The sequence below is a fragment of the Littorina saxatilis genome, linkage group LG2, assembly GCF_037325665.1.
Source record: "Littorina saxatilis isolate snail1 linkage group LG2, US_GU_Lsax_2.0, whole genome shotgun sequence".
Lineage (NCBI taxonomy): Eukaryota > Metazoa > Mollusca > Gastropoda > Littorinimorpha > Littorinidae > Littorina > Littorina saxatilis.
In genome coordinates this window covers 27,399,471-27,424,853 of record NC_090246.1, presented here as the reverse complement: position 1 = coordinate 27,424,853, position 25,383 = coordinate 27,399,471, and the positions used below count along the sequence as shown (strand labels likewise).

Genomic DNA, 25,383 nt, shown 5'->3' with positions numbered 1-25,383 from the left:
AACAGAAAAACAGACAGATTCATGAGATAGCACCATGTTTCAAAACATTTTTGACCGAACAGAGCCTGCAGTGTTTTTGTCTTCAGCAAAGGCAACATATACAGTCCTTCAATGAGAAAAGATGCACACACGCACATCAGTACACACACTCTATCTCACTCTCAATAAATAACCAATTTCTCTCTTATCTAACACATGTAAGAGTAATGGTGTTTTGGGAACAAGCAAGGATGTGGGGATTCTTATTGCGTGCTGAGTAAACACACACACACACACACACACACACACACACACACACACACACACACACACACACACACACACACACACACACACACTCTCTGTTGTTTACCATGCTTTTCTTTCTCTCATCGTTCAGACATATTAGAGTGATGCTATTTCTAAGGAGGGACATAAGGGTGTGAGTTCTACACTGCTTGCTAAATAAACAGAAACCATTCTTTCTCCCCCCCCCCCCCCCCTTCTCCCCAATCCCATCACCCCCCCCCCCCCCCCCCCCCCACATCGGACATATGTGATGCTATCTCTGTTTGGAGGAAGCAAGGATGTGAGTTCTGTACTGCACACTGAGCCCTGTCATCCAGAACTTGAGGAGAGGCTTGTCTTCCTCCCTGGCGCCAACAACCTGCAGGAGTTTCAGGGTCTCGTCCTCGGAACGACCTCCTCCAGCCTTGGTGAACTTGAACAGTACCTTTACTTTGCTGCAAAGATGGGAGGCAAATGTAAATATATGTAGATATACATGTATTGCTACAATCATGATTGTTTTCTCTCTGAAATGTCTCAAGTGAGCACAAAATAGAAGACAACCATTCGTGCATGCAAAAACACAGACACTGAAGACACGCAATTACAAAGGCTAAAAAAAATACAAGGTTTAGAAATCCCACCAAAAGCCTTATCCAGTTTACATGAGTATGTCAATTTTGACGTTCATCTATGGTAGACCATGAGCTTCCATTTTTACATTTAGTCAAGTTTTGACTAAATGTTTTAACGTAGAGGGGGGAATCGAGACGAGGGTCGTGGTGTATGTGTGTCTGTCTGTCTGTCTGTCTGTGTGTGTGTGTAGAACGATTCAGACTAAACTACTGGACCGATCTTTATGAAATTTGACATGAGAGTTCCTGGGTATGATATCCTCAGACTTTTTTTCCATTTTTTTGATAAATGTCTTTGATGACGTCATATCCGGCTTTTCGTGAAAGTTGAGGCGGCACTGTCACGCTCTCATTTTTCAACCAAATTGGTTGAAATTTTGGTCAAGTAATCTCTGACAAAGCCCGGACTTCGGTATTGCATTTCAGCTTGGTGGCTTTAAAATTAATTAATGACTTTGGTCATTAAAAATCTGAAAATTGTAAAAAAAAAAATTTTTTTTATAAAACGATCCAAATTTACGTTCATCTTATTCTCCATCATTTTCGGATTCCAAAAACATATAAATATGTTATATTTGGATTAAAAACAAGCTCTGAAAATTAAAAATATAACAATTATTATCAAAATTAAATTTTCGAAATCAATTTAAAAACACTTTCATCTTATTCCTTGTCGGTTCCTGATTCCAAAAACATATAGATATGATATGTTTGGATTAAAAACACGCTCAGAAAGTTAAAACGAAGAGAGGTACAGAAAAGCGTGCTATCCTTCTCAGCGCAACTACTACCCCGCTCTTCTTGTCAATTTCACTGCCTTTGCCATGAGCGGTGGACTGACGATGCTACGAGTATACGGTCTTGCTGCGTTGCATTGCGTTCAGTTTCATTCTGTGAGTTCGACAGCTACTTGACTAAATGTTGTATTTTCGCCTTACGCAACTTGTTTGGTTTACTCTTGCTCCTTTTCTCTACCCATTCCACTAACAAAATATCCAAATTCAAAAACCCCTTCGTGTATTTGAGTGTGGTAAGAAAGCACAACTTTGAAGCACAATGTCTGCATGTTTAGCAGAAAACAAGAATTAAACAGAAAATGAAAACAAGAAAGAAAAAAACTCACTTCATCCATTCCTCCTTGAGGCAGACGAAGAACTGCTCTGCCACTTTCTCTGTCAGATTCTCATTCCTCAAGGCAAGATGCATTTTAGCCAGCACTGTTGGCACTGAAACAAAGAGAGACAGATAATCAATACTCTGCATCAGATGTTTAGTTTTGTTGATTTTCTTTTTGTTTTCTTTCTTCAATATCTTCACTATCAATATTATTACAATATTAGCAGATATTTACTTAATCTTATTTTGAGGCATCAATTTACGCATTACTTTTCAGGGATTGCAGTCATCAACAATTCTGAGGTATTTTGCCGATTTAAAGTCTGAAAGTATCAAAAACAACCCACACCAATTAAATAAAATAAAAATAGCGCTCAGTGTTGTGTTGAGGGTGCTGCAGTTCACATTTGTGTGGCTTCCATCTTCTAAAGCTGCCAAGAGGTACAGGTGTTCTAAATCAACTTACTTCTTTCAGAAAGTGGGACAGGGTTGATTATCCTGAATTCATAACTCTTGAAATCCTCATCCATGTCGGACAGATCTGAGTCCAGTGAGTTGAAAGTCTGTTCTGAAAGCGGAACAATCTCAACCAGCAGGAACCTCTCTGCAGACACCAAGTGATCTGGCAGGACTGTGTCAGGCTTCTGTCCCAGAAAGTTGCATTTCCATGATTCTTCGTAGAAATCACTGTGATAGATGATACTGCAGCACCCTCTGGGCAGCAAAACCTATTGAAAAGCATCAGAAGGATGAAAGATCAATATGACTCTTCTTAAACGTCTTTATTACTGTACTGACAACCAGAATTATATGTGAACATTGCTATACAAGTTGCAACACTCAGAAAATCAGCAGCAAAGAAATGCACTAAGACATTGATTTACTCATTTTATCATTCATACAAAATCCCAATGTCTTTGAGAATCTTCCCAAATTATTTTTTTTTAGTGCAAATACAAATCCTCCCTCACTTTCAAAGCATTGAAGAAAGATCGCACCAAGTCTTTGTCAGGACAGCAGACAATGATCTGGTCACCGATCACAACATGCTGAGTGAGGATCCTGAACTTCTCATTGCCAAGCATCTGTCTCAGAAAGACAAAAAAGAAACTTTTGAGTTTTCTGGTCCACCCACGCCCCATAATAATAATAATAATGCATAATATTTCTAAAGCGCATGTATCCAGGATTTAACCTTGCTCAAAGCGCAAATAGACCCCCACCCCACCCCCAAAAAGGACAGTCTTCTATTTCTCATGGCTGCCTGCCTGTACTTGGGAGCAATTGCATGATTATTGATCCAAGCATACCCCCCACCCTTACCGCAGAGATAGTGCCTCTAGGAAGTAATTAAATCTCCTTGCACTCCTTGCATCAATTATTCATCAGGTTTTCCCTGGCATTCTACAGCTTGAGAGGGCAAAGCAATTTGAAAATAAGGCCAGAGAACCACCACTGACTCAGTGACTGACCAAGAAGGCAAGTACAGAAAATTGTGCAATGAATCATTTTAGCACACACTATAACCACACACAATCACATACAACTGACACTCGTTCTTTTATCTGTTTTCTTAAGGGTTTTATTGTTTCCTCATTTTGCTTGTGAGCATGTATTTGATTTTAAGTGCTACATTCAAACCTGACTATAATGACCACCAAAGGGACTGACCAAAAGTTTGTTACAATACAGAGAATTACATGCAGAAAACAAAGTTTGTTTGTTTGTTTGTTTGCTTAACGCCCAGCCGACCACGAAGGGCCATATCAGGGCGGTCTCCCAAGTAAAAAAGTACCACACTTTGTACTATAGTATACTATAGTAAAAGTACTATGAAATACTATAGTTTACTACAGTAAAAGTACTATGGTACATTGAATTGTACTACAGTATACTATAGTTTACTATAGTACAAGTACTATGGTACATTGAATTGTACTATGGTAAACTACAGTTTACTATAGTACAAGTACTATAGTATACTATAGTACAAATAGTACTATAGTATAGTACATTACTGTGTACTATAGTACTTTGTGGTAAATGTACTATAGTATACTATAGTAAACTGTAGTACAATTAAATGTACTATAGGATTTTGCACGCTTTTGTACCACACTGTACTATAGTTTACTATAGTAAACTATAGTTTACTACAGTACATGTACCACAGTTTACTGCAGTTTACTATAGTAAACTGCAGTACAGCGTGGTATTTTCGTAGCAGTACAATTGTACTATAGTACTTTTACTATAGTTTACTACAGTACAGCGTGGTATTTTCGCCGCGGTACATTTGTACTATAGTACTTTTACTATAGTTTACTATAGTACAGCGTGGTATTTTCGTAGCTGTAAAATTTGTACTATAGTACTTTTACTATAGTTTACTATAGTATAATGCAGTACTTTCTTGTAAAAGTACCATAACCTTCCAAATTTAACGGGACGTAATTGTGACCCTAATTTTTGCTGAATCAATTGTTTTGTGTGAATTGAATGTGTGCGTGCATGATCAGGCCAGTGGCTGCAGTCACTCTGTCACATTTGGCAAGAAAGTAAAGGTTCATCACATGTTTATTTTAATTTTTCGGCCGAGCATTAATAATCAAAATTATGTAACAACATTTCTAAATATCCACTCACATGTAAAAGACACAATTTGTCAATTAAATAATAATTTTAAAAAAGGTGTCTATCTTGCACAGTGAGTTACCAAGCTGTTGATTTTTGGTAAATGTCCCAAAGCAGAGACAGTTTTAATTCAATTTTGTTATAACCCTGTTAACCAGAACAAGTAACAATAAAATGCACAAAAGAGATTTAATTATTATAGCACTCTTCTTTGTGGGAATTCATCTTTAGCACAACACATATTTTATCAAAATTATCTCCCCTTCAGCCAAGTTAATTTCTATGATTAGCTTTGAAAGTGACCATGCCTACATGATAACATCAGTACATGAAAAAAACCTGTAACCTGCATCTGGACGTGACAAGAACCTAACTCTGAACAATCAAGTGAGACAATAATTGTCACTATTATTGACCAGAACTCTACCCCAATCTGACCTTGAAATTGATTAATGCAATATATCAAGCTGACTTGATGTCATCCAACCCTGTATGTGTGTGACTTTACATAGAAAAAGTTATTTAGTTACAAAGATCTTGCTTCAAACACATTGAAAATAATACTATTTCTCTGTTATTATTTTTTTTTTTTTAAAGAACTCAACCCCTCTGTGAACTTAAAAGTTTATGAGGGTCAACTTGACATGGGTCACATCTAGAGGTCATCCAACTTCAATAGCCTGTGAAGTATCAAAGATCTAGCTTTAAAAACATTTCAGAAAAATATGAACACATGCTTTTGCAACACATCCTCGATATTTGTCAAAAATGTGGTTTTGAAAAAATGCCACATGTGGTCATGTTTGAAATTGATCAAACCATAGCAGTGTGTTAACTTTGTAAATTCTACCTTGAAAACCATCCAAGCAAACAACAATGTTCAATTCTGTCTACCCATTGTAAGTCAGCCTGATTAGTCACCAGGGCCGGAATGTATGTGTCCAGGTCTATCTTAACCCGGGATAAAAGCTTAGCTCGGTCTATCTATCCCCAGGATATCATCGATACTTTAGCGCAATGCATGAGTCGAGACTACAGAAAAGATAACTAACCCAAGCATTCCCCTCAATCTATTTTTGGCATGGGGATTTCCGAATCTCTGCGCATGATAGAATGTCAAGGTTGTTCTAAATTCAGGAATCCGCGTTCGAAAGGTGACGTCGCTCTGTTCTAAATGATCAATGTAGACGTTGACATCATGAAAAGCGTGACGAAATGTTTTTTTGAACTGGGTTCCGGTCTTGTTCTCGTGCCATTGTTTTCTTCGCGTTGTTGTTTTCTTGTGCAAATTCACATTAGGTAAGGCAAAATGCGGTCCAACAAGGACATTTGTTCTAGGATTCAAGTGAAGTAAGTTGGAGGGAAAGGGAGGGGCTGGGTGGATCGCCATTTCGACTTGAAGTTCAAATTCGTTTTTAACACCGGCAGTGGTCACACAAATCAGCGCGGCAAAACCGAAAAGTTTTTAACAGTTCATATACATCAAACAGGTTATTCCTGTGTGTGAAAACACGGTTTCTTAGCACTTGAAGTGCGACCGCCGCCATGTTGTTTTTGAACTAACCCCGGGATAAGAGACTTATCAGTTCTCTATCCTCGACACATACATTCTGGCCCAGGTGAGTCAAAACTCACTGAATGTTCAATGGAGAGTATTCAGCATGCAACCAGAAAGTATATAGTGTGGCTTATGTCCCTTTTTTCCAAACAGGGTTACAATCATATATGGCAATAATCAAATGCAATGTTCTCTGTCCTCCACATCTGTTTGATTTGTGATTGGTGTCCAGATTATTTGCTACAGGCATCTGATTAAGTTTATAGTAGCTGATGTCCGGTTCCCTTAGCCAGTGACATATGCTTTCCTGTTCTGTAACTTGTATTCATGTTCGCCGATGGCACCCGCTGAACAGTTCTGGTTGTTCTCTAATGGTATCTGCTTTGACGTCTGTAAGTGGTATCAAGGTCCTTCACCATGCACATATCTGCCGGGAAGTCAACAGGAGGCTCTCTTGCATATGACACCCACACCAGAGCATGGAATGGAACCTGCAATGACAGCAGTATGACTATGAGAAAGCATGCTAACTGAAGCAAATAGGGCCATACTTTAACACTTTCTACCCCACCTATGTTGACCAAGTTATCTTTAGCCGAGACCAGCTGTGCTGCAGCAGGTCACTCAGAATTGTGGTAACTGTGTAGGAACTGTGCTGGAATGCAGGCGTTAGATCGACATTACAGGAAGTGACTGTGTGTACAAATATATCTGTACCAGGTCAGATTGAGCCATATGAGTGGGTACGGATATATCCGTACCTGGGAGACAATGAGTTAAGAGAATGATAATGAAAGCTAACTTAAAAGTGTTGTGGCTTTCAGTGCATATCTAACTTATAAAACTAAGGGCTCCGAAACAGCTGCACCGACTGAGACGGTGGTGGTGGTGGGCGTTTGAAACGTGCTGGTGCGTGTGTTTGTGCTTGCATGTGTGCAGGCGTGAATGTGTTTATCAGTATATCTGTGTGTGTGTGTGACAATTTATTAATACAATAAATGTATATACATCTATACACACCCAAGAAGATAAGGTGCTCAGCAGGTCTGCACTCATGTACGTTGATCCATTATGTCGGAAACAGGCAGAACTGGATCCTCCACCCGACAGTCACTGCTGCAGTGCTGCTCTCAGCTATAAGCAAGAGAAAGCAGCTTGAGTGTTTCATCGCATATAATTCAAGTGTTTGCATACTCCATAGCACCCCCCGCGGGTTAGGGGGAGTCCCATATTGGTTGGGACGAGAAACAATTTACCCGATGCTTGCCAGCATGTTGTAAGAGGCGACTAACGGTTCTGTTTCTCCTTTTACCCTTGTTAAGTGTTTCTTGTAAAGAATATAGTCCATGTTTGTAAAGATTTTAGTCAAGCAATTTTTAAGAAATGTTAAGTCCTTTGTACTGGAAACTTGCAATCTCCCAGTAAGGTCATATATTGTACTACGTTGCAAGCCCCTGGAGCAATTTTTTGATTAGTGCTTTTGTGAACAAGAAACAATTAACAAGTGGCTCTATCCCATCTCCCCCCTTTCCCCTATCCCATCTCCCCCCTTTCCCCGTCGCGATATAACCTTGAATGGTTGAAAACGACGTTAAACACCAAATAAAGAAAGAAAGAATACTCCATAGCGATTAGCTGAAACTAAGTTTTCTATTTAGCTAAAACTATTAGAGGAATACCAAAGGGGTGGCATATATGTCATCCAAAATGTAAGGCAATTTAAAGTGTGATTGACGGACAGAAGCGTTTCAATGATACAAATAGAGAACACTACATGGCCTACTGTGTGTTACCAGGTTTACAAAAGTAAAAGTGAATATTTCAACATTTGAAAAGCAATAAGTGTAAATCTGGTGCCACACAGCAAGCCATGTAGTATTCTGTTTTCATCCTATGTACCGGAGAGATAACCCATGTAATAACTAAACCATACACCCACATGTGGGAATATCATTGAGGTCATGTCAATTTAGCTAGTCTGGCAGGGACCTCATATTCCACTGCTCATGATTACAAAGTCACAGATGCTAAGTCATTCTTGCAACACTTTTGGGCTTGCCATGAGAATGAAGTTTGTCTCGGAGATTTTGCATAAGCAGTGGAAAATGACATCCCTGTCAGGCATGTTGTTTAAACCAACCTCATTTACATGATAGACACGCCTGTGAAGAGATGGTTCATTTATCACATGGGTGGTATCTCTCAGGTAGGCAGAACAATATATCTAATTGCACCAATTTACCTCAAGTACTCAGCAGGTCTGCACACATGTTGATACATTAGGTCAAAAAACCACCAGAACTCGATATGTTGCCCAAAAGTCACAGATACCATGGAACCCCCAACTAAGGATCCTGAAAAAATAATTAAAAATGAAGAGCCAACACTTGTACAAATGATCTGTCTTTGTACATACAAGCACATGCACAAATAAATCTGCTTGCACTATGCCGGCTTATAATAGGCATGTGTAATAAAAATGATTTTGGGGGAGCTTCTCGATTCAACGGGAACTTTTGTTGTTGTCAAAAGCAATTTATGCCTCACACATTCTCTCACTCTAAGACTGAACTATGCATTCAAAATAACAAAGGCTAGTTTGTGAAAAGACACTGATTTAAAACGAAAATTTAAAATCAATTATTATATAATCTGTTCTGGGGCTTTTTTCCAGGTCTTTGAATAGGTAGCGGCAGTCAAAACTTGGTTTTGAAGTGAGAGTGAATGTTTTGTGATGTCTTGAAAGAAAAATAAAGTACAAGCAAAACACAAAAAAAAGTAAGTGGATACCTTTATTAGTTCCTGAGATTTTGATATTTTAGTACATACGCTGTCGCGACTCTGCTTAAAACTGTAAAATAGGGCAACTTCAGCAGCATGTGGGTACCACATAGTTATCCTCAGCCCTTTCAACTTTTCAGGATCTGTTATCAGCAACCAAGAATAGAAAAAACACATAGTTCTAGCCCTCTAATCTCATATGGCTTCTGTCAGCAAGCATGCAAACTTCATGAAAAACACAATTAAACCCATCGCAAAATTGCACGGGAGGGCAACTTTGGGTCATCACAATTCACACAATATGTATAGCAGCTGTCTGAAACTTTCACATATTCCAAACAAATGTGTGTAGAACATGGCTATTTTTTTTCAGACAGCTTAGTTCAATGCTTTTGGAGTAAAAGAGCCTCAAAAATGTCAAAAACCTCAATTTGTCAAGCGGAAAAACAGGAAAATTACAGTTTTTCGCACTTCAAGGCCAATAATTAAGAAACTATTTAAGATACAACGAAAAATTTTGGTGTGTAGATAGATTACAGTGTAATCTTTACAGACATCAGTAAAATTCAGTGTAATGTTGAAAATAATCCCCCAAGAGTGGACAAACCCCCCCCCCCCCCCCCCCCCCCAGAGGGGGGTAGCACATTTCAGATTGAAATATTTCAGAAACTACTGAAAATACAGCCATGATTTTTGGTGTGTAGATTGATTACAATGTTATCTTCACAAATATGTGTTCAATCAAGTACACTACATTGGGGTGTGCACGTTAAAGATCCCACGATTGACAAAAGGGTCTTTCCTGGCAAAATTGTATAGGCTTAGATAAAAATGTCACTGTTATCCCTGCGCCTTGAATATGTGCGCGATATAAATTGCATAAAAAATTTTTTTTTTAAATTAAAAAAATATATATATAAATCCCTGCGCTTAGAACTGTACCCACGGAATATGCGCGATATAAGCCTCATATTGATTGATTGATTGAAGTAAGATCTAGAGAATACTACATGGCTTGCTGTGTCGTACCAGATTTACACGAGTTGTTTTTTGACTCACATGCGAAGCAAAAGTGAGTCTATGTACTCACCCGAGTCGTCCGTCCGTCCGTCCCGGCGTCCGCCCGGAAAACTTTAACGTTGGATATTTCTTGGACACTATTAAGTCTATCAACACCTGATGTGGCCTGATGGTGTATGGTTACAAGATCTCAAAAAACATGTGCGGCAACTTGACCTCACTTCAAGTTCAAGGTCACAGGGGCCGTAATTGTTGTCTTAAAAACGGCCATTTTTCACATTTTCTTCTGAAGTTATCGAGAATGGCAACCTTAGCTATGTATGCTATACAGGGCAATGTAAGCCCTATCTTTGGACACCAGTTTGGTTGACCTTGCTTCAAGGTCAAGGTCGCAAGGGTCCTTTAAAGTTGGATTGTATACATATTTTGAAGTGACCTTGACCCTGAACTATGGAAGATAACTGTTTCAAACTTAAAAATTATGTGGGGCACATGTTATGCTTTCATCATGAGACACATTTGGTCGCATATGATCAAGGTCACTTTGACCCTTATGAAATGTGACCAAAATAAGGTAGTGAACCACTAAAAGTGACCATATCTCATGGTAGAAAGAGCCAATAAGCACCATTGTACTTCCTATGTCTTGAATTAACAGCTTTGTGTTGCATGACCTTAGATGACCTTGACCTTGGGTCAAGGTCACATGTATTTTGGTAGGAAAAATGTGTAAAGCAGTTCTTAGTGTATGATGTCATTGCTAGGTTTAGTTATTTGACCTTGACCCTGAAGGTCAAGGTCATGTAAAGGTCAAGGATGTGAGTCGTATGGGCTTTGCCCTTCTTGTTTAAATAGTGAACTGCGAAAGCGAGCTGTTTACGATTTGAAAAAGCAACGAGTGTAAATCTGGTACGACACAGCAAGCCATGTAGTATTCTGTTTATCCTACATTATATACTGTGCCAGATCTAACTAAAAGTCACCGACAGCGATATTGCCTTTGGATCAACCGCTTTAGAACTTCAAACCACTTTACTCAATTTGACATTCATTCCTCCGCCATGACACACACTCTCAAACTAGGACAAAGTAGTTCGCCTTTGTCAACACTGTTAAGTTTAATATTCGAACAATCAAAACCGAGTACCTGCAAAACCGGTAAAATCCGTTGCGTTGATCGCGAGTCATGGCGGAGTATTCGAGCGAAGCAATGGTGACGCACGCTTCGAGACAATTTGTGGAAGAAATCAAACCCATCACTTCAAAATATACCAGATAAAAAGAAAAGCAGTGGCCACAGGATAAAAGAAACCAAAAGGAACAACAACAGCAAAGCATATCCTTCCTCGATAGGATTAGCTTGACCTTCCGGTTTATCCCATGTACTACTAATTTACATAGCTTGACCTTCCGGTTGACCTCATTTACATGATATACACACGTGTGATTTGAACGATTTTTATCTCACGGTTATCTCTCTCACGTATGTGGGATAAATTTACTAACATTGTTCACAGTTCTCTGGGGAAAACTAAATTCTTGCAAAGTGCACAGTCGGATGAGAAGTGACAGTCAAATGCATATATACCCCTTCTTCAAAGTCAGTCAAACAAAGTTGTCAGTCAAGTACTGCTTGAAACAGGTGTACATGGCAGGCAGGTTTGCTGGAGATTCGACTGTGAATGTTCTGCCAGAAGAAGAAAATGGTGCAAGCACAATGTTGTGTCCAAAAACAACCGATGCAGGAATCTGGCAGAAGTCAGCGATAGGTTCTCCTTTTTGTGGAACGATATTAGATCGAGCACCATGCCATTCACAAGTTCTGATGGACGGTCAAGGTCTTCCAGAAGGTCCGGATTGAGCAGGTGGTTTCTTGTGATCCTATGTTTCAGCAAATGAACCCCAACATTCCGGCCCATGATGCAACGCCCTGCGTCGATATCCAAAAATGCTTCTAGTTCTAATCCAGTCTTATTCCCCAGCTTTGTTGCTTCTTTCACTGTTCCCTCAATTTCTGCCTTGATTTCAAGTCCTTGCAGCAAGTTCACTCAAACACTTTGGGGAGAAATTAAACCAGGTCACTCCAATCCCTCCCTGTTTCCAACCGAAGCAGATCCAGCTGCAACAATAGCTTGTTGGTCAGTGGTACCAGCTGAAGTTTGGGTGGTCGACCTCTTCCAGTTGCTGTGAGTGTGAAAGCAGACTTCATTTGCTGGAAGTGAGCATCATCTGTAACACGCACAAACAAAACAAAAATGTAATACTATGTTCATAATATTTTTGTACTGAAACCATGAAGGCTACCAGTAAGTTCGTCACGCGGTAGATTCGTCACCCGTGACGAAATTACTGGCAGGGGTGGGCGGGTGTTAAGCTTAGAGCTTATGCTTTCAGATGTTTGATTTGTGGGAGAGATTCAAGATTCACTGACATTTTTTAGAGAGAGAGAAAGAGAGAGAGAGAGAGAGAAAGAGAGAGAGAGTTGTTATTTTAAAACCCGAGATCTACTCATTGTGCAGTTCTCAACTGAGCAGTTTTCAGACGACACAGTCCGAGCGTTGTTATTTTAAAACCCGAGATCTACTCATTGAGCAGTTCTCAACCCGAGATCTACTCATTGAGCAGTTCTCAAAAGCATGTAGTCTGAGAGAGGGAGCGAGAGAGAGAGAGAGAGAGAGAGAGAGAGAGAGAGAGAGAGAGAGAGAGAGAGAGACGGACGGACGTACATACACCCATATCCATGACACGCACGCACACACACGCACGTACAAACGCACAAACACTCACACACACCATCGCACACACACCCACACACTGACTAACACCCACACACGCGCGACCAAGAGAGAGAGAGAGGGAGTCCTATGACTTCAACCTCACTGTCAAGGAGGCAGAGAAACTCAATGTGAGGAGAGGGAGGGGTGGAAGGAGGTGAGAGAGAGAGAGAGAGAGAGAAAGAGAGAGAGAGAGAGAGAGAGATAGAGAGAGCCGCGCTCGGACTACTGTGGCGAAGTTACCGGGACCGGTGACGAATCTACCGTGTGACGAACTTACTGGAAGCCACCATGAAGGCCTGTTTACTTTCAGTTTTACTTTTGTCCCAAAACAAAAGTTTGCTTTGTTTTTCTGTCATGTATTTGGTTATTTTTTAACTCGTTTCTAATTTATTATATCACCTTGCTTGTCATGAGAAACAAATTAGTAATCACACAAGTTTGATGGACCATAAACTCTGATTAACTGGGGGGAAAAGGAAGAAGGAATGGAGATGCGCTAGGGTCAGTGCATGTAAGCTACGCTACTCGTTGCTAGGCCTAGTCTTGCACTTCCGGTTTTAGCAAAGGAACAATTATTCCTTTTAATCCTAATTTAATCCTCAAGAAAACAACAACTGAGAAACAAAAACCATCGGAGTAATAATTCAAGATTAGTTTGAAACAAATATATCACATGTACGGCGAAAGGCAAAAAATAACTTAGGTCGTTTATCGAGTACCCCCATTTCAACACCCAATACAAAATGACCCAGCACAAACTACTATCATCAAAATGAAAACTACGCACTCAAAACGCTAAATTCAGCAGAATGGTTCGACAGATCAACTTCTAAACACTAAATGAACAGAAAAACATCAACACTTACCAAGGATGGGTTTGATTTCTTCCACAAATTGTCTCGAAGCGTGCGTCACCATCGCTTCGCTTGAATACTCCGCCATGACTCGCGATCAACGCAACGGATTTTACCGGTTTTGCAGGTCCTCGGTTTTGATTGGCTCGCGCTTCGCGCGCATGAATCTTAAACGGAAACTTCCATATTTGGAGGATTCACAAGAAATCGGACTTTCTAGCGCATCTTTTACGACTACGATCGTTTGAGTTGTTTTTAAGTTACGAAAGGTTAAAGTTGGGCAATTTTTTATTGTCCATGTCTAAAATCCACCATCGATTTAATCTAAAAAATACCCCCCCTAGAAAGAAAAGGGACTCTTTCTTTAGCAGTCGACACTGGTTTCCGATCGTTGAATGAAACTATTTTTAGAAAATACAACGCCGAAAGGGAAACACCACAAAAAGTTGAAGAGCAAGTAGTAATGGCGGTCGCGTCACGGCTGTCCGAAAATCCGGAGAGAGTATTTGTGATTCACGCACACGCATTCAATCCAAGCACATTTTGCAAACAAATGGCATGGGGTAAAAGACAAAGAATCCAACTTCATTTCTGTAGTTTCCATTTTCAATAATATGCCATATATTGAAAGCTGTCGGAAATTGAAAACGTGTTATTTTCAGCACAGATCTCGCTTTCCCGCATGGGACTAGCGTTACTGCCGCTACCTACTTTTAATTGAAAAAAAAAATGTCACAAACGATAACGGACACATTTTTCAATCCAATGAATCTTTGCAGCACTGTTGGCCGGACAGAAATGACAATATGTTGACAAAGCCGTGTTAAAGACATAGCCAGTCCTACCTTGGCGCAAAGAAGTATGAATGGTCTCTGTGTACTCTACAGTCTCTGAATGTGGCCCTATGTAAAGCACTTGCATGCTTTTCGCTAAGGCGATTCTTGACAGATTCTTCTGGATTTTAGCTTACTGATTTGCCGTAAATGTGTCTAAATTTATGCCAAAATGCAAACAAATCAGCAAAGAGGCATAAGCGAAAGAAAGCAGTTTGAGCTTCATGGCTTAAACTTAAAACTTAAACCAGAGTTAGTATTGCGTTCTAGTTTAAACAATCCTTGGAGGGTATAGGAACTGCATGTGTCATACAAACTTTCAGGCGATCAAAGTGGGCCTTTTAATAATATAGATACAAATATGTACACACCCAGGAAGCTCAGGCGATCAGCAGAATCTGCATACATGTTGATCATCCATGAGGTCAGAAAATGAGCTGAAGTTGATCCTTCACCCAACAGTCACTGCTACAGTGTAGCCAACCATTTAGAACTCTGAAAAATATTTAAAGTAAATCTATTAAAAAGAAGAGCAAATATTTGTACAAAATATCTGCTATTGCATAATAATGAGGTTGTTCTTTGCTACTGGTGACAAGTGGGGGTCATGCTGCTCACACAAACATGCACATATTTCAATACAGTCCAGGGGAGAAACTGGTCACAAAGCACCCAGTACATAAAAGAGAGATAGTAAAATCACCACAATCAAAGAAAATACTACGATCATTCAATACATGTATGCGAGTTGTTCTTCAGTACTACTGACAGAAAGGGGGAAAAGTGGTCAAAATTCAAATCTTTAGTTTTGTTTTTGAAATATAGCTTTTCAGAAAGCAGAAATACTGCAGAAGCAGAAGTATCTGATGTACATAAGAAAAAATCACTGGTTCACATGGTTCTTAAATAATCTAACTTTTAAAGCTGGTTCTTGTGTGTCTGTGTGTAAGTTTGTATGATGACGATAGGACCCGAAACGGCTGCACGGACTGAGACAGGAATTGCAGAGAATGTTCTTTGCCACTCGAGTCGTGTCATAAGGTAGATCTACTTTTGGAATAGTAAATTTGAAAGGATTCTTTAAAAAAACAGCGGAAAACATTATATACCCTGTGAGCTATCGAGGATCCTCCCCGTCTGGGCTGTCGAAACATGGTCTTGTTAAAAGACGTTTTCAAATGGTTAACGGGGAGATACACTCGAAGCACATGTAGCGAAGTTATGTTGCCAAATCATGACAGATCAACATTTCACTACACGGATCGATGCACACAGTCGAAATAGATGTGACTTTCAGACGACCGAAGACTACTTACTAGCAGACGACAAGATCTAAATATTTAGATCAGTGAGAGCAATCCGTTGAAGAACAGTTACTCCGCTTATTCGTCTTCAGTTAAGCTTATTTCCCCTGCCATAAGTTTCCTTGCAGATCTGCAGTCGCGTAGTGAAATGAACTAGTGTCATCGGAAGATTCTTCTCAGTCAATGATCAAAGCACAGTAAGTTCTATGCTGACAAAAGTCACTTTTGGAAAACACGACCATTGACTTCATTTATGAGCCCAAAGGTAACAATATCGACAAGAATGTACGCATTTGACATTAAATGAAACATTCATAGACAGTTTCCAACTCACCAGATATGCCAAAGAGCCTTCATTCGTGAAAAACAATGATTTTAATCCGACAGGTACATGTATCGGAAACAATCTCTTGGTAACCAGCCGCGTTTCTCCTTCGGAAGCGACGTGACGGCGCCACATTTGTTTGTTTATGGCTGTTTATCGCGAAACAACACAGTTGAAAATTGTGTGTAAAATATCATAAATGTGTGGCGTGTAATCTCCGAATCAGTTCATTATCCGCGTTTCGATGGTAATTCAGTTAGCGTGGAGTTACTTTGAATCGAAGGCGAAGGTAACCTGCGTTGCATGTGGGACCGCGTGAGCAAATTTAATTGCAATATTTTATACAGGAAGTAAATTTCAATGATTCTGGTTCAGTCTTGTAGATCTGTTATGCAGTGTTTTGGAAGTGTATCTGCTTTTCTACTATGAAGCACATTTGGAGTGAAACGCTGATCGAAGTGGGGTACCCTATGTGGGACATCAGCCGTATGAAGATTACACCTCAGAACACTCTCGCATTTCACAAAGACAACAATAATTTGCAACATTTCTAGGACTGCATCCGTTTTATAAGATACTATTTAAACAAAAACAGCACAAACACGACTATTATCAACAACACAGAATGGGAGGTAAGTCTTCAAAGACGCACCAAGTGTGCGTTCCCGTTTTTGGACGCCATTTTTGCTAGCATTTTCACAGTAAATCTTAATATTTCCATATTTATTGAATGAATTTGGTATTTTCTTGATTGTGCCGATTCTCCTATCTCTCTGTCATGTACTGGGTGCTTTGTGACCAGTTTCTCCCCTAGAATGTATTGAAAAATGCGTCCGTGTGAGCTGACCCCCACTTGTGACCAGTAGCAAAGAACAACTCATATGGTAATATTAAAATCTATTGTGAAAATGGTAGCAAATGTGGCGACCCAAAATGGAAAAGAACACTAGGAGTGTCTTTGCCGACTTACCTCACGTTTTATGTTGTTAATAACAATCGTATCTATGTTCTTATTGTTTAAATATTATCTAATAAAACAGAAATGTTGCCATTTATTAGTGTCTTTGTGAAATGCGAGTGTGTTTCAAGGCATAACCTGCATAGGACTGATGTCACACTTTGAGTACCTAACTTTGATCAGTGTAACGCTCCAAATGAGCTTCAAAGTAGAAAAGCATATACACGACCAAAACACTGCATTCAAAATCTATAAGACTGAGCCAGAATCAATTAAATTTACTTCCCGTATAAAATATTGCTATCAAATTTGTTCATGCCGTCACACATGATGCGCAGGCTACCTCAACTCACACTGAATTACCCTGGGAACGCACTGATTCGGAGATTACACGCCACACATTGATGATATTTTATACACAAAGTTGAACTGTGTTGTTACGCGATAAACAAACAAATGCGCGCTGTCACGTCGCCATGGAGGGAGATGTGCAGGTTACCAAGAGATTGTTTCTGATACCCGTCTGATTACAATCATCATTTTGCACAAGTGAAGGCTCTTTGGCAGCTCTGGTGAGTTGGAAACTGTCTATAAATGTTTCATTTAATGTCAAAAGCATTCATTCTTGTCGATATCTTTGCCTTTTGGCACATAAATGAAGTCAATCATCATGTTGTCCCAAAAAGACTTCTGTCGGCATAAAATGTATGGTGCTTCATTGGCCGAAAAGACTGGACAAATCTTCCACTGCAGGGATGTCGTTAGGCGTCGGACATCGGACATAGACCGATTTAGAGGCTCAAATGTCCGATTCACATAGCCGCATGGCGGTCAGATGTCCTACGGTTTTGAACTAAGCGCTGGCATTGTCCGATAAGAAATCAATTCCTTCGGACAGCGCGATATTCGTTAATGTTCCTTTCAAGATACACATTTTCAAAAAGCGACCAAAGCGACCAAGCACTCTCGCATACAGGTGCACTGAAGTTGTGCAGTGCGGATCTTGCGTTTGGGTGACACCCGTCTGCAGCACATTAAAGTTAGGAGTATGGGAGACAACTCCAACTGACTAAGTCTTGCTTCTGCTTTTGCTTTCAGTTCGAGACATTTTGACGAAGCGCACTGAGTTATGCCACCAAAAAAAATCTAAAGCCTGCCAAAGTTCAACAAAAGCTGAACACATTTGACTATTCAACGGCATCCTGTGCTACATTAGGGTCAAAAACAGGGGGAAACACGGCGAGTGTCATTCTTGAAAATGAAAAAATCCTGACGTCCTATTGAAATTTCTGAAAGCGGTCAAATGTCCTATTGATGCTGAATATATATCTAGGACATTTGTCCTTTTGGTATGAATTTGTAGCAACATCCCTGCACTGACACTAGTTGCTTTCACTACATGAATTACAAACCACAGATCTGCAAGAAAACTTAAGTTGGTGTCACACGGGCGATTCAATCGTGAGATTTATTCCCGCGATCCAATCAGGAGCTGATCGCAGATCAAATCGTAGGCCAAATGTAGTTCAAACTTGTTGAAGATCGACTGTCCTTCCCTTTCTTTAAACACTCTCGTAAATCACAAAACATCTGCTGAACCTGTTACATGATAATTGTTATACTGACGGGCGCTGTGGCGTGGTGGTAAGATGTCGGCCTCTTAATCGGAAGGTCGAGGGTTCGAATCCCGGTCGCGGCCGCCTGGTGGGTTAAGTGTGGAGATTTTTCCGATCTCCCAGGTAAACTTATGTGCAGACCTGCTAGTGGCTTATCCCCCTTCGTGTGTACACGCAAGCACAAGACCAAGTGCGCACGGAAAAGATCCTGTAATCCATGTCAGAGTTCGGTGGGTTATAGAAACACGAAAATATCCAGCATGCTTCCTCCGAAAGCGGCGTATGACTGCCTTAATGGCGGGGTAAAAACGGTCATACACGTAAAATTCCACTCGTGCAAAAAACACGAGTGTACATGGGAGTTTCAGCCCACGAACGCAGAAGAAGAAGTTATACTGCATCCTACAATTGTACGTATGTGCTGCTGTAATTGAACCAGGCTCCTTTCTGTGCACAATTGGTTTTTGTTACACCTGTGTCAGAATGCAAAATTATCTCATATTTTTTTTAAACATTTTACACATAAAAAGAGCAGCCAGGTCGTTGAGGTTGGTATATTTCCTGGAAGGATTATCCTTTCCCGTGTAAAATATTATATTGGTCTCTCAAGTGATTTACAAGAGAGTGAAAACTGAAATACTCACACATGTTCACTGTCAAACAGAAGAGTGCAAATTGTTCCATGACATTTGCTTTACACCCTTGGAAGTCTCCCAATCATTCCTACTTGTTTTGCAGTTTCACAACCTGCAAAATAACAATCAAACTAAGGTAATGATCTTCTTCCTCCTCCTCAGTCTCTTTCTACAATAGAATAAAGATTAAAAATCTAAACTAAAAGAGTGTTTTAAAGTAGTAATTATATCAAATATAACTGTTAATCAAAACTGCACACAGTTAGAAATCTGTACGTATACAACAAACTTAACAAAAACGAATTCCTAAAGAAAAACTGCCAAAACACCTTTGAGAAAGAACAGTTCCAACAGCCAGGCTGCATATCTGCATACACAGCAGCAACAACAAACAACAACAGCTGCGAACGGTTACGTTGTCGAAGCAATGCTAATGCAGCAGAACAAATCAAATCAAAGAGTAAATCATACAACTGAACTTCGCTTGGACCAACGTACAGGGAGGGGGGGTTTGCGGTGTGTTTAGCGGGCTGCGCATGCAAACTGACACAAGATCAAGATGATCATGTGCCTGTGGAAAACACAAACGCAGACCAGCAACAACTAAATAAAGCGTACTGCACAAAAGACATCAACTTGATCAAGATATATATACATACTGCAATGACTCGGTGCTCTCTTGTAACCAGTAAAGCCATTATTATGAAAGAAGAAAAACTGCTCAATAGGAACAGGAACTTCGCTCGAATGTCGCCATTACGAATCGCAACGAACGCTTCTTTTCTTGACAGACTTGTCAGCTGCTAAGTCACATGACACATTTTCGATCACATGTCTTCTGCTATGATTACATTAGGGTCGCTTGGTTCAGCTTGATGCAAAAAAATGAAACAAGTCGCGTAAGGCGAAAATACAATATTTAGTCAAGTAGCTGTCGAACTCACAGAATGAAACTGAACGCAATGCAACGCAGCAAGACCGTATACTCGTAGTCCACCGCTCACGGCATAGGCAGTGAAATTGACAAGAAGAGCGGGGTAGTAGTTGCGCTAAGAAGGATAGCACGCTTTTCTGTACCTCTCTTTGTTTTAACTTTCTGAGCGTGTTTTTAATCCAAACATATCATATCTATATGTTTTTGGAATCAGGAACCGACAAGGAATAAGATGAAAGTGTTTTTAAATTGATTTGGACAATTTAATTTTGATAATAATTTTTATATATTTAATTTTCAGAGCTTGTTTTTAATCCGAATATAACATATTTATATGTTTTTGGAATCAGCAAATGATGGAGAATAAGATAAACGTAAATTTGGATCGTTTTATAAATTTTTTTTTTTTTTTTACAATTTTCAGATTTTTAATGACCAAAGTCATTAATTAATTTTTAAGCCACCAAGCTGAAATGCAATACCGAAGTCCGGGCTTCGTCGAAGATTACTTGACCAAAATTTCAACCAATTTGGTTGAAAAATGAGGGCGTGACAGTGCCGCCTCAACTTTCACGAAAAGCCGGATATGACGTCATCAAAGACATTTATCAAAAAAATGAAAAAAACGTTCGGGGATTTCATACCCAGGAACTCTCATGTCAAATTTCATAAAGATCGGTCCAGTAGTTTAGTCTGAATCGCTCTACACACACACACACACACACGCACACACGCACACACACACGCACATACACCACGACCCTCGTTTCGATTCCCCCTCGATGTTAAAATATTTAGTCAAAACTTGACTAAATATAACAACTTTTATTGGTACACGGCGAGTAGGTGGTGTGCTTTCTGCCAGCTACTGAAGCCGCGCGCGAGGCAATGGGGCGTTGCTCTACTCTGACCTTTTATCGGCCACGCACGGTCCGATCAGTACATCCTCACTGTTATCCCCCACCCCCCCCCCCCCCCCTCCCCTTCATTTTTCTCCCTATGAATTTTGTGTGTGTGAAAACATGTAACAGACAGTCCCAGGATTCGTATGTTTAAAGTGAGATGATATGGCTATTGGTAAGCAAGTAAAACTGACCATGCATACAGCCTTTATCAAATTATTTTGTTACCTTTTTTCCCCCTCCAAACTATACTTTTATTTCAAATATAAAATTTTCGTTCTTTTTAGATCGGGCCAGGAACTCCACACGCAAATTTCGTATACTTTCGCCGGATCAGTTTTGAAAGTTCCCAAATGTAAAATATGCAACTATGATGCTAGTGACATACGATATGAAAGACAAAACAAATCCTTAGCAGAAAAAAACAATGCTTCAGCGGATGATGACATTATTCAAAGTTGCTGCAGAAAAACAATTTTCTTCTGCAGCGGCATTTGTTTTTCTGCAGAATAACCGAATAAAGTCATAATCCGCTAAGGATACAAAACGATAGGGAGAGAAACACAAAGAAAAAGAAGAAAAAAAGGGGGAGTGTATCAATTGAAACCTTTCTGAGAAAACAACCACCCAACCATTATTGAACTATGATGTTCTTCGTGCAGCAGGGCATAAAGCCATCACAAGTCCATCGTCAGTCCTCATCGAGGTGCCGGCTGTGGGGTGTGTGTAGAATCTGCGCAGAAATTAAACAGGCAACCTGAACAGCTGTCAAGCCATTATATTGTGATACACACACACACACACACACACATACACACACACACACACACACACACACAGTAACTGTACACAGCATTGTGAAATGATTTAGAAGAGAGAGAGAGAGAGAGAGAGAGAGAGAGAGAGAGAGAGAGAGAGAGAGAGAGAGAGAGAGAGAGAGAGAGAGAGAGAGAGCACGCCAATGCAATCGTATGTAAGCATCATGTGGTGGTCGAAGCAATGTCGCGGTACACTGTGAACCAGTCGGTTACAGGATTTGAACCCCCCATGAACCCATGCACCAAAAGATAACACAAAAGGAAATATGACCGTTTTCTTTCTTTTTCTCCTTGTTAATTTCTTAGTGACACTGTTTTATGTATTAGGAAAAGCAACTGAGTACGGGGCACCATGTGTTTATTAATTCTATATTGTGCATTCTATGCATGTAATGTGTTCTATGCATAGAGAATGCATTCTATACGCATAAAATAGCTTTCTTTGTGCATAGATCTAGAATGCATTATCTGCCCACAGAAAGCATTCTTTGCATAGAATGCTTTCTATGTGCATAGAATGTATTCTTTAGTATTATGCATTTTGTATGTGAACCAACAATTCATTTGTATAACATAAATGTTTATTCTCTACGTCGAATTGAATTATATAACAGGGAATGACATTCTTTACATTGAAAGAATTCTATGTTATAGAACAAAATTCCCTGTTATAAAATTCATTTCTATGTTACAGAATTGATTAGTTTGTGATAATACTGATATATCAGTTATCACAGAATTTGATTCTTTGTGTACACAATAATATGAAATGTTCACAATGTATTCCATGTGTACATTATTCTTTGTGCAAAATGCATTCTATGTGCCGCGCCGCAATTCATTCTGTGATCACCATAGAATGCATTTTACAGATATAATTTAATTCTATTGCAATAGAATTAAATTCAACTACTTTTTTTTTAAACAAAGAATCAAATTCAAATATATGAAATCTTACTCTGTAACAAAGATTCAAATCCTGTAAGTATAGAATTGAATCCAATGTATAGAACTACATTCTATAGCATTTATATAATAATATTTCATGTTATACAAATAAATTCTTTGTTCAGATACAAATTTACGATTGACACAGAATGCATTCTATGCACACAATGCATTCTATGCGCATATAATGTTTCTAAGAACATAGAATGCCTTCTATGCGCATAGAATGCATTCTATGCATATAATGCTCAATATGCAATTAATGGACATATGGCGCCCCCATTTCACAAAGAAACGGAAAAAATGATTTTTATAGCTACTGTAGTTGATATTCATGAACTTGACGTAGTAGCTTTCACTCCAACGTGCTCTGTGGTATTCTGTTGGGAAGCTGCAAAGACCAAATGCAATCAGAAATCGTCTACTGATAGCGCAGCAGTAGAATCTACTGAAAGTGTAGCAGTAGAAGATGAAACTGTGAAGAGAAAATGATGTCGGTAGATCTATACACAATGACTCCCATCGTCCGTTTCCCCGTTCATCAACTCTCTCAGGGACATAGACAGGCACAAACACATAGTATACTAGGGACACACACACACGCCGCACACACACACACACGCACGCGCGCATACTTCATACATTATCATTGAGTGGAGACCCCGAAGTAGTTAACATACATGTGTACAATCTATGATCACATAAACTTACATAGAACTTACCAGCTAGGGTTGAGAAATTATTCTGCCAACTTCAATTGAATGGTTCTGCGTCCACTGTGATTCACTTCTTATCTGTTGACTGGACGTAGATCTAACTCTGGGCGAGAACCGGGTGGCTGAACAGAGGTGAACACGGAGTAAACAGGGAGTGACTGCAAGCGAGATAATAAACTAAGAGTAATACCTAATATACTGGACTCGCAACGAAATATATAAACAAATGACAATGGACAACGTTTCGACCTAAAGGTCTTCAACAGGTAAAAAAAATGAAAACAACAATACATTTATAACAAAACGACTTATCAGAGAAGATGGCGATGCTTCACAGCGCATCGCCATCTTCTCTGATAAGTCGTTTTGTTATTTGTATTGTTGTTTTCATTTTTTTTTAACCTGTTGAAGACCTTTAGGTCGAAACGTTGTCCATTGTCATTTGTTTATATATTTCGTTGCGAGTCCAGTATATTAGGTATTAGTCTACTCTTAGAGGTGAACACTTCAAAGTAAAACCAAAGCTGTAAATCAGTCAACAGTGTGTTCAAACAAAAACAAACTGCACATCTTGCTTACCACACTGGGAAGATCGAGATTCGACCACATGATACATGTACACTTTGTGATTTCCTGATTTACTCCTCAACCGTTTGTTGTGACCTCCCGTTTGTTCACAGATCTAAATGCGGAATGGCATTTTCGGCTAGAGAAAAATAAAGATGTTGATACAATCTAATCAACCCGTACTCCTCTGACTGTGTTTTAAATACAACTCTTCAATCATAATTTTGCTATCCATTTTGTCGGACTTTCTAGCAGCAATTCAAACAGAAAATAATGAATGCATGTTGCATTAACTAAAAATATCACAAGAAAAAATGGAGTAGATCTAACGTAACTATGAACAAAAATGACAAGACGTTTCTCTACAACATGCCCACAAATGTTTGATCCCAGGTAGCACTCACATTAGGAAATGGGCTTTTGTTATAACATGGACACAAAAATTATATATATACTGTCTCACTTACCTTGCAAGTGTGAACAAACAAACATGAGTTGAACAGCGCGCTCTCAGACTTTAAAAAACAAAATGGCTGACAGTAACTCACAGTTGTCTGTTTACCGCATTTTACTGTGTGAGCAGAGATGAAGTGCTTGACATTCATTCTTGGAAAAGTTTCCAAAAGGACTAAAAAATGAAATTGAATAAATCATAAATATAAAAACAGTATTATTCTGCAGATGTATTCATGTTACATGCACGTTTGCAAAATGAATAGTGCATGTCCTTCGCGCAATGATACGTAGTACTTTTTGAATAAAGTACCGGCAGTCTCCTGAAAGTACTACAGTAAGCGTAGTACTTTTACTTCAGCTGTGGTACTTGTACTTCACCAGGGTACTCTCGGTACTATAGTACAAAGTACAAAGTACTCTAGTGTACCACACAGTACTATAGTACATGGTACATTTACTTCACAGTACTATAGTACAAAGTACTTTGTACTATAGTACAATATGGTACATACTATAGTACATGGTACATTTACTGCAGTTTACTATAGTACAGGGTACATTTACTATAGTTTACTATAGTATACTATAGTACATCGTGTGGTACTTTTTCAGCTGGGCTGCTTTGGCATATAACGTGCGCCACACACAAGACAGAAGTCGCAGCACAGGCTTCATGTCTCACCCAGTCACATTATTCTGACACCGGACCAACCAGTCCTAGCACTAACC

At 39.4% G+C, this 25,383-nt stretch overlaps 1 protein-coding gene and 2 long non-coding RNA genes across 5 annotated transcripts in view; all 3 read right to left on the bottom strand.

Annotated features, from left to right (window-relative positions):
- Positions 1-522: 522 nt before the first annotated feature.
- Positions 523-25,383, bottom strand: part of LOC138958635 (folliculin-like) — a 30,522-nt gene continuing 5,661 nt past the window's right edge. Inside the window, exons 6-9 of the mRNA XM_070329851.1 lie at positions 2,990-3,103; positions 2,485-2,746; positions 2,026-2,128; positions 523-722 (exon numbers count right to left, since the gene is read on the bottom strand). Coding sequence (XP_070185952.1) covers positions 542-722; positions 2,026-2,128; positions 2,485-2,746; positions 2,990-3,103 — 660 coding nt within the window. The 3' untranslated portion in view covers positions 523-541. The remainder of the gene's footprint in view (positions 723-2,025; positions 2,129-2,484; positions 2,747-2,989; positions 3,104-25,383) is intronic.
- Positions 4,578-25,246, bottom strand: LOC138958637 (uncharacterized). Of its 3 annotated transcripts, none has more exons than XR_011453458.1 (8): positions 24,666-25,246; positions 23,638-23,789; positions 21,757-21,882; positions 19,323-19,425; positions 14,847-14,970; positions 8,453-8,564; positions 7,231-7,344; positions 4,578-6,701 (listed from the first exon to the last, which is right to left on the bottom strand). It is a non-coding gene; the product is annotated as an uncharacterized lncRNA (long non-coding RNA). The 3 variants fall into 3 exon arrangements; XR_011453456.1 differs by having other exon boundaries at positions 21,782-21,882; positions 24,666-25,235; XR_011453457.1 differs by having other exon boundaries at positions 21,782-21,882; positions 23,638-23,753; positions 24,666-25,232.
- On the bottom strand, positions 8,990-14,091 carry LOC138958638 (uncharacterized). Its single transcript, XR_011453459.1, has 2 exons — positions 13,655-14,091; positions 8,990-12,240 (listed from the first exon to the last, which is right to left on the bottom strand). It is a non-coding gene; the product is annotated as an uncharacterized lncRNA (long non-coding RNA).